Here is a 13,399-nt window from a genome sequence, read left to right as displayed (position 1 = left end):
ACAGCTTAAAGCATGTAAAAATTTCTAAAAAAAAATCCCTACAAAATATTAGTAGCATTACAGCAATCATGCCAGAGATGATTAGCTCTACGTTTACTAAACAAAGCAAACATGCCCAACGTGCACATTTCCAACAGAAAAAAATCCTCATTTTTTTATAAATCTTTGTACATGGTTCATTTGATTTTGATTAAAACTAACACATTTTGCGGACGACCTATCAGGAACGTTCACTTCCTAAGTTATCAATGCAGCATTGATCTACTGCACTCTCTCAGTAAAATCATCATCATTCCTGAGGATGCCTCTGAAAAGCTGCCGTCTTATTTTACATAAGTGAACATACATGCACCCCTTCCCAGTCCATGAAGTTCCCACTGAAATGCATAAGAGATGCAGAATTTGACTAATCCGCTCATTTGCTGCACTCAACAATAAGAAATGTATTCTGCTGATTCACATTCCCACCCAGTGGTTGCTCTAGTTAGTGGAAATTGCCACATTGAGAGTCAATGGACATAGGGTAGATTAGCTGGGCAGCAGCTAAGTAAATAAGCAAATGAAGATATATGTAATTATTATTACCTTTGCTCCACAGAGGATGAAAGTAACCTTTGTCCAAAGGTTGATTAAGAATCAAAAGGCAAAATGTCAGGTTTCCTATAAAAAAAAAAAAAGAGAGATGATAGTGCTCATTAACAAGTAAATTGACTTCTCCCCTAATTTTTTTTGCTTTGTTTGCACCCAACATCCCTTCCTATTTAACGTTAGGCTAGAAACTTTGGAGCACACGTCACTAATTGCCCTTCTTCTTAGGTTGCATCATTTCAGATATATAGAGGCAGCCAGAGATTCATTAGAAACATTTTACTTGGTAGTTATTTTAGCAAGTCCTTTTCATTTATAACAGTTCTCTGCTAATGGGCCCCCTGAATAGGACCCCATGTCTGTGCAGCTCTCTTGTTCAAACCTCTGTCTTGCTGTTGCCATCTGTGCATGACATTTAATGGTATTAGCATTTTGGGGAGTGCATGTGTTCTATTAACAACAGAAGCTGTTGCTATCTCAAGGTAAAGTTCTCCTCTCAGATCTACTCAGAAGATCTAGGCTCTGATTGTATCAGATTGTATACTGCTCTCCTTTCAGATGCAGTATTCCTGTTGACATCAACAGCATCTGCACCTGTGTGGAGAGTGGATAACGGCAGTCAAGATTTGCTGTGCAGAGCTGGAAGAACTTTGCCTTTAAACTGTTTGTTGACACACTTAGGGAGCACTGTGAAAAAAGTTATACAAGCCAAGAGTTCTGAGAGAGAGAAAAGACTGCAGCTACATTATTCAGCATTACTGTTAATTATTTATTAGCATTACAGGCATGGATCAGGGCCCCACTGTGCTAGACACTGCACAAACTCAGAACAAAGGGATGTTCCCTGCCTCAAAGAGCGTACAATCGAAGAAAACAACACAGGGAACATACTTGACAAGATATAATTATTTTACCAAAACATATTCTTTTTAGTATATGTCTTATCATGTGTACTTGTGGCACCTTAGAGACTAACAAATTTATTAGAGCATAAGCTTTCGTGGGCTACTGCCCACTTCTTCGGATGCATATAGAGTGGAACATATATTGAGGAGATATATATATACACACATACAGAGAGCATGAACAGGTGGGAGTTGTCTTACCAACTCTGAGAGGCCAATTAAATAAGAGAAAATTTTTTTTTTGAAGTGATAATCAAGCTAGCCCAGTACAGACAGTTTGATAAGTGTGAGAATACTTACAAGGGGAGAGAGATTCAATGTTTGCAAAAAAGTCTCTAAGGTGCCACAAGTACTCCTGTTCTTTTTGCGGATACAGACTAACACGGCTGCTACTCTGAGATCTGTTATGGTGATTCCACCGCCTAAATCTCACTCCTGGAAACAGACTATCACCAACATGCAGCCCTGCAAGTCTGCAACTAACCAGTCTGCATTTCCACAGCCTGAAGTGGCTTGTAAGCCCCATCGTCCTTAGACTTTGTCCAACACAAGCAACAAAAATGAACACACAAAATGCAAAAGTTTTAAAATAAATGGATACTTGCTATTCCAGACTGTGGCTCCAGGGAGCAAACGTAACCCCCATGCCTTTTTAGGGTTGCATATGCTGGGAATAGCATTTATTTCGTTTCCTAATTACCTGGAGCTTGATTTCCTTAAGCTATCAAGTTAATGAAGTCTATTTGATCATGTGAAGCCAATGTAATTGCAAGGAGAAATGATCTATCCCTAGAAGGTCTTCCGTGCCTCTGAACACATTTAGTAGAGCAGAAGAAAGAGTCGTGCGGAAGTACGAGGAAACATAAAGGTGAAGAAAATCTCTGCAATGTGCATGAAAATCTTGGCAAAACAAGAAGGAGTTGCATAAGTTGAGCCACAAATGAATGTGCATGACAGGTAGCAACCTGCAATCTACTAAAAACTACATCAGTCTTATTGTAGGGCATATCAGACCATGAATATACAAACACAAAACTTTTCACATGAGTATCATTATATGCTGTGATGGGGCATTGGAATGATATGCTGGAAGAATCACATGCTCACCTCCAATGGGGAAGCCATTATTGAGATAAGCACACTATAGCTCTGCTATAAATGAGAAGCTGTAGCCTGGCTCCTGCTTGACTCAATGAAGAAGACAATCAGAAGAGAGGTCAGCAAAGCATAAGACTCAATACTCACTTATCTTTTATTGCAAACATCTGAACTGGGGGGTCGTAGGCTTGTACTTACTTACATATACCATGGGTGTCATTACAGTCTTGGCTTTTACCTCATCACAGTACGTTCTGATGGGTGGTGTTATGCAGAACCTAAACTGCTGAGTGTGATGAGGACTGCTCCCCATTTCAGCACTTTGTTGACGTTGCTCTACTCTTCTGCCCATTCCCTCTACAATCTGCAGTAGGGTAGAAGCTAACACCAAATATATATGGTCAGAGAAGAGTTGAGGAGACCACAATAAATAAATGAGAGGTGGGTGTGGAACTCTCTTCCATCCTGAGTTTGAACGTGTTTTTACCTTGTACTTGAACTGACAGAGACAAATAGGAACAATACAGCCGGGAACGGCGAACCGCAGCCACGGGGAGCTGCGGAGGGCCGTGACTGCGGATGGTCAACGTCAACAAAATGTCTTGCGGCCCGCAATCAGATTACTCTGATGGGCCACCTGCAGCCCAAGGGCCGCAGGTAGCCCACTACTGCTTCAAACCACAGCAAGTGAAAAATTACTAAAGTTTAATATTTGTGCCACCAAAGCAAGCACAAACATCAACATTGCTCATTGCACTGATATACAACTAACCAAAAAGGGCCAGATCCACAGCAGGCATAAATTGATAGTGAAGTGTAAACTGGAGCTACAACAATTTACACTCACTGAGAATCTTGACTAAAAATGGCTATTAATAAAATGGAGATTTCTGATAAATGTGAAGACCAGAGAGAAACTTCAGCTAGTACAATCTACAGCAGCCCTCTTGCTAATCAAGAAAGATTGTTAAGAGTAAACTACAGCATTGCTCCATGCGCTCTACTGGCTTCTCATTTGAAAAAAATCCACTTCCAGGTCTCCATCTTTAAAATCTCTTAATAAGTTAAGAAGAATCTATCTCATGGTTGTCTGTCCATCCATTACTCAAGAAGACAATTAGTACGAGCTGAAGGTTAACCAAACTGGGCTGTGCTGGACGAACAGGGGAAGAAAATCCCATAGTCAAGGATCCAGCAGGGAAAATAACTTGCCGGCAATCTCTTGATATGGAGATCTCTCCTGAGAGGACACGTATTGACCTCAATTGCTGCTGAGGTGCACAGTGAGAGAGTTGGTCCCTCACGTAGCTTCTTACAGTTTTAGTGCAATTCTGTCTTTTATTATGTACTTTTCTTGTGGACTTTATTCTTGCAGACTGTACAAATCAAGCCATCTGTAGCGTGAGGAGTAAAAAAAATAAATACTTGCATACAACATAAAGCTTAAAATGTAAGTTGCTCAGTTTATTTTGCTCCTTATGGCATACACAAAAAAGAAAAGGACCAAAAGGACAATGCCACTCCCTTCATAATCTCAGGAAACTGATTCAGTGGGATTTCACACTTGATTCCTAATTTTGGTTTTGCCTTCTGATTTTTAAAAAACCTCCATCTATTTAACCAACTACATGTTTGTTTGTTAATTTCCAATCATATCCAAGTTTTCCTATTTGCTGCTTATAGATCCTTACCCACTTTTTTGTGACAGTACATACCATTTTCAAACACTGTCCTCCATATTTATGGGCATAGTTTCTGGGCACAAATTATTATACGTGCACAAATGTGTCACAGTCAGTTATACCCATAAAACTACAGGTATAAACATGGGGAGACAGTTCAGGCAGAACTGATCATTTGGCTCACACTGTTTTGTTAGGTCTTCCTAAAGGAACTTGCAATCCTTAGTCTTGAATAACCTGATAATTTTTATGTCGACAACGAAGTATGATTTCTATTCACTCTCTTTTCTAGATTGCAAACAAGTACGTTAAACAACAATTATCGTATTTACCCCGGCATACTCCCACTTAACTATTAACCCCTTTCAATTCTGAAAATTGGTCCCATATCTGTCCTCTTTGCTTTCTAACACTTACCCAGTATTACTCCTCCTCTGAGTTTACTTAGTAGCTGCTTGTAAATGACTTAATCAACTTTTGAATCTCTCTATACAAATTATATCTAATATTTTGCCTCTATGCATTATTTAATTCTTTCAAAAGAATTCCAGTGTGTTTGAGAGACACAAATTTACTATTATAAAAGCCTTTCTGGCCTATCCCTATTATCTTACACTCACCTAGGTGCACTATAAATATTTATAATATCATTATACATTTTTTATAGATTGTCCCTTGCTATACACCAGTCAGCAGGCTATATGGCTCTCACAAAATCAGCATATATATTTTTAAATATCAGCTTTGTCTGAGATCTACCATAACATATATCCCTTCCTTATTTCCCTTGAGTGTCAGAAAAATATCTTAAATTACCTTACATACTATGAGTTTCTTTTCTGTGTGTTTTGAGGCTAGAAAAAGTCTTTATTACATCAAATAAAAAGGCCTTTGGGGAAGACACGTACTACGCTTGTTCTTAGCGGAATGATGTAAGCAGTAAGATACAATAGGGCATGTGTTGTGCTAAGATATTGCCATGCCTCTGGGTGCTACTGAAGTATGAATCCAAAGGCTGAGCAACTTCAACCATACAAATGGTCTCCTGTCAACCAATAATATTTACATTTTATTGCTTGCCTGAAGAACAACCATTTCTTTACCATTCCCAGTGATCTGATGAGTGGTGTTCTAAAGGGGGGAAGAGGAGAGGAAAAAGGAGGAGAGATGCTCATTTCCATGGAAAGAGGAAATTTTACCTTCTAGCAAAATACTGTATGAGTCTAAACGGAAAGTTGCAAAGTAAAAGGAAATAAGATATAAAAAAATAAAAATATTTCCTCCCACCCTGTAAAAGGATATTTCAGGGATCTGGATCATACCAAGATAGATGGACGTCCAAATCAGGCTGATTTCTGTGCCCCTCATGAAAGACTCTTAAACAAAGTATGCTGAGAAGTATGCGAGAAGTATGGGGAATAAGCAGGAAGAACTGGAAGTGCTAATAAATAAATACAACTATGACATTGTTGGCATCACTGAAACTTGGTGGGATAATACACATGATTGGAATGTTGGTGTGGATGGGTACAGCTTGCTCAGGAAGGATAGACAGGGGAAAAAGGGAGGAGGTGTTGCCTTATATATTAAAAATGTACACACTTGGACTGAGGTAGAGATGGACATAGGAGACGGAAGTCTCTGGGTTAGGCTTAAAGGGGCAAAAAACAAGGGAGATGTCATGCTAGGAGTCTACTACAGGCCACCTAACCAGGTGGAAGAGGTGGATGAGGCTTTTTTCAAGCAACTAACAAAATCATCCAAAGCCCAAGATTTGGTGGTGATGGGGGACTTCAACTATCCGGATATATGTTGGGAAAATAACACAGCGGGGCACAGACTATCCAACAAATTCTTGGACTGCATTGGAGACAACTTTTTATTTCAGAAGGTTGAAAAAGCTACTAGGGGGGAAGCGGTTCTAGACTTGATTTTAACAAATAGGGAGGAACTCGTTGAGAATGTGAAAGTAGAAGGCAGCCTGGGTGAAAGTGATCATGAAATCATAGAGTTTGCAATTCTAAGGAAGGGTAGAAGGGAGAACAGCAAAATAGAGACAATGGATTTCAGGAAGGCAGATTTTGGGAAGCTCAGAGAGCTGATAGGTAAGGTCCCATGGGAATCAAGACTGAGGGGAAAAACAACTGAGGAGAGTTGGCAGTTTTTCAAAGGGACACTACTAAGGGCCCAAAAGCAAGCTATTCCGCTGGTTAGGAAAGATAGAAAATGTGGCAAAAGACCACGTTGGCTTAACCACGAGATCTTGCACGATCTAAAAAATAAAAAGGAGTCATATAAAAAATGGAAACTAGGACAGATTACAAAGGATGAATATAGGCAAACAACACAGGAATGCAGGGGCAAGATTAGAAAGGCAAAGGCACAAAATGAGCTCAAACTAGCTACGGGAATAAAAGGAAACAAGAAGACTTTTTATCAATACATTAGAAGCAAGAGGAAGACCAAAGACAGGGTAGGCCCACTGCTTAGTGAAGAGGGAGAAACAGTAACAGGAAACTTGGAAATGGCAGAGATGCTTAATGACTTCTTTGTTTCGGTCTTCACCGAGAAGTCTGAAGGAATGCCTAACATAGTGAATGCTAATGGGAAGGGGGTAGGTTTAGCGGATAAAATAAAAAAAGAACAAGTTAAAAATCACTTAGAAAAGTTAGATGCCTGCAAGTCACCCGGGCCTGATGAAATGCATCCTAGAATACTCAAGGAGCTAATAGAGGAGGTATCTGAGCCTCTAGCTATTATCTTTGGAAAGTCATGGGAGACGGGAGAGATTCCAGAAGACTGGAAAAGGGCAAATATAGTGCCCATCTATAAAAAGGGAAATAAAAACAACCCAGATAACTACAGACCAGTTAGTTTAACTTCTGTGCCAGGGAAGATAATGGAGCAAGTAATTAAGGAAATCATCTGCAAACACTTGGAAGGTGGTAAGGTGATAGGGAACAGCCAGCATGGATTTGTGAAGAACAAATCATGTCAAACCAATCTGATAGCTTTTTTTGATAGGATAACGAGCCTTGTGGATAAGGGTGAAGCGGTGGATGTGGTATACCTAGACTTTAGTAAGGCATTTGATACAGTCTCGCATGATATTCTTATTGATAAACTAGGCAAATACAAATAGATGGGGCTACTATAAGGTGGGTGCATAACTGGCTGGATAACCGTACTCAGAGAGTTGTTATTAATGGTTCCCAATCCTGCTGGAAAGGCGTAACGAGTGGGGTTCCGCAGGGGTCTGTTTTGGGACCGGCTCTGTTCAATATCTTCATCAACGACTTAGATATTGGCATAGAAAGTACGCTTATTAAGTTTGCGGATGATACCAAACTGGGAGGGATTGCAACTACTTTGGAGGACAGGGTCATAATTCAAAATGATCTGGACAAATTGGAAAAATGGTCTGAGTTAAACAGGATGAAGTTTAACAAAGACAAATGCAAAGTGCTCCACTTAGGAAGGAACAATCAGTTTCACACATACAGAATGGGAAAAGACTGTCTAGGAAGGAGTACGGCAGAAAGGGATCTAGGGGTTATAGTGGACCACAAGCTAAATATGAGTCAACAGTGTGATGCTGTTGCAAAAAAAGCAAACATGATTCTGGGATGCATTAACAGGTGTGTTGTGAGCAAGACACGAGAAGTCATTCTTCCGCTCTACTCTGCTCTGGTTAGGCCTCAGCTGGAGTATTGTGTCCAGTTCTGGGCGCCGCATTTTAAAAAAAGATGTGGAGAAATTGGAAAGGGTCCAAAGAAGAGCAACAAGAATGATTAAAGGTCTTGAGAACATGACCTATGAAGGAAGGCTGAAAGAACTGGGTTTGTTTAGTTTGGAAAAGAGAAGACTGAGAGGGGACATGATAGCAGTTTTCAGGTATCTCAAAGGGTGTCATAAGGAGGAGGGAGAGAACTTGTTCACCTTAGCCTCTAAGGATAGAACCAGAAACAATGGGTTTAAACTGCAGCAAGGGAGGTCTAGGTTGGACATTAGGAAAAAGTTCCTAACTGTCAGGGTGGTTAAACACTGGAACAAATTGCCTAGGGAGGTTGTGGAATCTCCGTCTCTGGAGATATTTAAGAGTAGGTTAGATAAATGTCTATCAGGGATGGTCTAGACAGTATTTGGTCCTGCCATGCGGGCAGGGGACTGGACTCGATGACCTCTCGAGGTCCCTTCCAGTCCTATAATCTATGAATCTATGAATCTGTCATAAGATAAGAGGGAAGGTCCTCTCGTGGATCAGTAACTGGTTAAAAGATAGGAAACATATGGTAAGTATAAATGGACAGTTTTCAGAATGAAAAGAGGTAAATAGCAGTGTCCCCCAGGGCTCTGTACTGGGACAGAAATGTTTAACATATCCATAAATGATCTGGAAAAAGGGGTAACCAATGAGGTGGCAAAATTTGCAGATGATACAAAACTACTCAAGATAGTTAAGTCCAAAGCAGACTGCAAAGAGTTACAAAGGAATCTCACAAAACTGAGTTCATATTGTCTTCCACTGGCGGCATAGCATGTTCACACTTGCAGCACTAGCATCACCAATGAGAGCAGTGCACTGTGGGTAGCTATCCCACAGTGTAGCTCTCCCCCTTCTGATGCTAGGTCTTGTGAGAAGGCGGAGGGGATTGAGGCGCATCATGGGTCCAGGCTCAATGCCCCATGATGCACTGCTTTCTGTCGCAGTATTCCATGTGCTTCTGTCTTCAGTTCGCAGCATTTTTCAATGGCCCTTGTTTTCTGCTTTCCCCATATCTATCTGCAGGAATGGATCCCACATTGCTCTCTACTACTCTGCTAGCTCACACTAGCACATCACGAGTGGCAGTGGAGTTATTCTTGAAGTTACAAAGGCAACGGCAGTCACAGTTGCCTGACGTGGTGTCCAACATGGAAAGCAGCAACATTAAATTGCTTTTGGTATTCACGGAGGAGCTAGCACAGAGTGGTGGGATCACATCATTATGCAAGTCTGGAATGACGAGCAGTGGCTGCAGAACTTTCTGATGTGGAAAGCCACCTTCCTGAAACTGTGTGATGAGCTCGCCCCAGCCCTGCAGTGCAAGGACACCCAAATGAGAGTTGCCCTCTCAGTGGAGAAGCGCGAGGAGATCGCAGTGTGGAAGCTGGCAACTCCAGACTGCTACTGCTCAGTCGCAAACCAGTTTGGAGTGAGGAAGTTGACCGTTGGGGCTATGCTAACACAAGTGGGCAAGGCCATTAATTGCATCCTGCTGCAAAAGACCATGATTCTTGGCAGCATGCATGAAATTGTGGATGGCTTTCCTGACTGCGGAAGGGCGATACATGGCACACATATTCCAATTCTGGCACCAGACCACCTTGTGACCGAGTACATCAATCAGAACTTTTCCATTATTTTGCAGGTGCTTGTGGATCACCATGGGCGTTTCACTGATATTAATGTGGGGTGGTCCAGAAAGATGCATGACACACATCTTTAGGAACACTGGCCTGTACAGAAAGCTGCAAGCAGGGACTTTCTTTCCAGACCAGAAGATCACTGAAGTGGAAGTCGAAATGCCCATAGTGATCCTGGGAGACCCAGCATACCCCTTAATGCCATGGCTCATGAAACCATACACGGGAAACCTAGACAGCAGAAAGGAACAGTTCAACAACAGGCTGAGTAGGTGCAGAATGACCGCTGAATGTGCGTTTGGCCGATTGAAGGCATGCCAGCGATGCCTAAATGGCAGGTAAGACCTGAATGAGGAAAATATTCCCATGGTAATAGCCGCATGTTATACGCAGTATAATATTTGTGAAGGGAAGGGCAAATGGTTTACTCAGGGATGGACTGCTGAGGCAGAATGCCTGGCTGCTGATTTTGAGCAGCCAGACACCAGGGCTATTAGAGGGACACAACGTGGGGCAATAAGAATCAGGGATGCCTTCAGGCAACACTTTGAAGATGAAAACCAGTAATGTTTGTTGCAATGCTTTGGACTGCAATGGTTAATTATATTTGGTATGCTAGGAAGCAGTTGTGATTGTTAAGGCCTAGGATTCAATGTAAGGAACTAATAAAAGTGCCTGTTGATTTGCAGGTGCCATGAGGTACCATACCTTGCATGGAAACAAATGGAGTGCTTATAATTCAAAAAAGTTTTGCTTTTATTGTCAAATAAACCACAACACCACACAGACATTGTTGGTGGGGGAGAAGGTACTGGGGTGGGCTGGGGGCTGATTTTCATAGCTGAGTATAGGTCCAGCTTTCATTTGAAAAGCTGTCTGCGGGGGTGGAGCGTAGGGGAAAACGCAAAGTGCCAGAAAACGGAAAGGAATGTGCAGAGGGACTTTTGGGAGTGCATGGGAAAGAGTTCTAAATGTGCTAAAGGGGAGGGCAGGCATGCATCTGCTCAGTTTGGAGTGTTACGAGAGTCTGGAGTACGTTGGCTTGACGCTCCAGAACTTTAATCAGCCTCTCTGTGGCATCCCTGTTGTAAGAATCACTCTCTTGTCTTTCCCCTCCACTTCTTGCGTTCAGTGTTTTCTGCCTCTGACTGTTGCAGCACCATCCAGAACATATCTTCCTTGGTCCGTCTCAGCTGTTTTCTCATCTTGTTTTCTGTTTTCTCAACAGACGCTCTGCTGCTGTTGGGGGTTGGTTCTCAAGGTCAAGTCTGTTAAGGTCAATTAACAATAAAAAGAAGCACTACTGTCAACTACACACAGAGCATTGAAACAGTAACACTGTTGGTAACATACCTATCACTTTCTCTGTGACCCTAGGCAAGTACACATGAAGCAGAAGACCCCTAGAATGGTGAGTGAACCCAGGGATAGGGGTCTTGTGTATTTCAGAAAAGCAATCTGAAAAGGTCGCAGGGCACTTATGGGGGCAACACTCTAAACTTTCCCACTGTTTCCACAGGCGGCGGTCACTATGGAAGATATCTCACTCCTGAAGGTAAGCAGGGAAGCAAGGGTACATCTGCTACATGCTTGCAGCTTCCACCCCAGTCCCTATGTTGCTCACCTGTGTGCACTTTTGGTCCCTACCCAAGTAATTGCAGAGTGGCACAGGAAAATGTCTCTCAGTGGGGGAAGGAACAAAGCAGCTCTGCCAAGGACCCTCCAGCAGAGGATTACTGAGTACCTGCAGGAAAGTTTCCTAGAGATCTCTTTGGAGGAGTCCCGTGAAATCTCGGAGTGCATCAACTCCCCGTTCCGTCAAACTGCCGAGCTGTGCGGGGAAATGCCCAGCACACAGAAACAAAGCCAGCCTTCCACATTTCTCTGCCTTCAACCCACTTCAGAACTTCACAAAGCAAAACCACTTGCCAGGGGTCTCCTCTCCTGCTTCTGGCTCGCCAGAGAGTGACTGCAGAGACTGGCTAGACACCTGAATGGACGCATCACAGGACTCCACATCTTCATCAATTACTTCCTCCTCTGGGTTAAGTCCACTCTCCACTGGCTCCAGACCCGCCAAAATATCCACAGTGCTCTTTGCGGTGGAGATGGGGTCGCCACCTAGGATAGCATCCAACTCCTTATAGAAATGGCAGTTTTGGGGCGCAGCACCGGAGTGACAGTTTGCCTCCCTTACCTTCTTGTACGCATTCTGCAGCTCCTTCACCTTTGCTCTGCACTGCAGCATGTCCCGGTCATATCCCTTTTCATGCAAGCTGTGCGCAATCTGGCCATAGGTATTGAAATTCCTATGGCTGGAGAACAGCTGGGACTGGACAGCTTCCTCTCTCCAAACACTTATCAGATCAGTAACTCTGCAGTGGTCCAAGCAGGAGGTTTTTTGCTGTGTGGAGCCGCCATGGTCAGCTGGGAAGATGTGATCTGAGCTCTGCACGCCAAGCAAACAGGAAGGGGAATTTCAAAATTCCTGGGGCTTTAAAGAGGGAGGGGCGGAAGGTTGTTTACCTGGTATCAGGGCAACAGAGTTGAAACTGCTGACCAATGTGGTCAGGATGGGCATTGTGGGACACAATCCGGAGGCCAAAAACAGCGCTAAAGTCAATTACAGTGTCTACACTGGCACTATGGTCCAAAAAGCCTTATGACTCTCGTCGGGGTCATTTTATTACAGTGGTGCAACTGAGACGTTTCAGCACAAAAAGTGGCTTTGTAGTGTGTATACCTCTGCTGTTTTATCACCAAAAGTTGCCTTTTGGAGAAAAAAATTGGCAGTGTATACCTAGGGTTACCATATTTCAGCAAGCAAAAAAGAGGACGGGAGGAGCCCTGCCCTAGCCCCGCCCCTGCCCCTTCCACTTCAACCCCCTGGCCCCCTTACACTGCCACTCGTCTCGGCACGCTGGGCAGCAGGGGCAGAGGAGCGGGGGAGGAGCTCCAGACTGCTGGAGGCAATCTGCAAATGCAGGGAGGGAGGGAGTGATCTCTGCTGCAGGAGAAGCGGAGGAGGGGCTCTCTCTGGCTGTCGGAGCCCCATATAAGTGGCACCATCTGGCCGGCTGCCCTGTTAGCCGCGCGCGCTCTGCGTGGGGTGGGGGGGAAGTCCGGACATTTACAAATTCCCCCCGGACACTATTTTTAGCTCAAAAAGCCGGACATGTCCGGCGGAATCTGGACGAATGGTAACCCTAGTATACCAGGCCTAAAGCAAAGACAGTTGAATGACTTCCCGGAACGCGTTTTTCCTGTGATGAGTGATGTCTCCACTACTGTATCAGAATTTCCACTATAGCCTGTGATTCTATTGCAAAGAATTCATTTGCAGTGGGAATCTGTCACAACAACACTGGGGATGGCTAAGAACACTGTGCTTTATGGAGCCAGCATATAATCACTAAAGAATGCTTATGCAGACTTGTATCCTGGAAGTGGAAAGGGTATTACTAGAACTAGTCAAAAATTTTCACTTTGAAATTTTATTTTTTAAAAGTCAAAATGGAATGAAACATTTCAATGTTATTGAAATGTAATTTTCCAATCAACTTGAAACATTTTTTTTCAAAAATTCCATTTTGCAGAAAATTTCAAATATTTTCACGGAATAGAAATCCTGGTTCCTGCACAGCTCTAGGTATTACTAAATTTAAAAATGTTAGAACAGGAATTTTTTTTCTATTCAGGAATGAGAATTCCACTAACATA

General features: G+C 42.9%; 1 protein-coding gene across 3 annotated transcripts in view; it reads right to left on the bottom strand.

Moving 5' to 3' along the window:
- The window catches only part of TPK1 (thiamin pyrophosphokinase 1), a 503,356-nt gene that overhangs the window by 419,792 nt on the left and 70,165 nt on the right, over window positions 1-13,399 (bottom strand). For 2 of the 3 annotated variants that reach the window (XM_054019152.1, XM_054019151.1), the window contains exon 3: window positions 586-660. The exons of the other annotated variant lie outside the window; for it this stretch is intronic. In XM_054019152.1, coding sequence (XP_053875127.1) covers window positions 586-660 — 75 coding nt within the window. The remainder of the gene's footprint in view (window positions 1-585; window positions 661-13,399) is intronic. 3 annotated transcript variants of the gene reach the window in all.

The sequence above is a fragment of the Malaclemys terrapin genome, chromosome 2 (assembly GCF_027887155.1).
Source record: "Malaclemys terrapin pileata isolate rMalTer1 chromosome 2, rMalTer1.hap1, whole genome shotgun sequence".
In the NCBI taxonomy this organism is placed as follows: Eukaryota; Metazoa; Chordata; order Testudines; family Emydidae; genus Malaclemys; species Malaclemys terrapin.
Note: the sequence above shows the minus strand (reverse complement) of the source record. Positions and strands in the feature narration are given on the sequence as shown.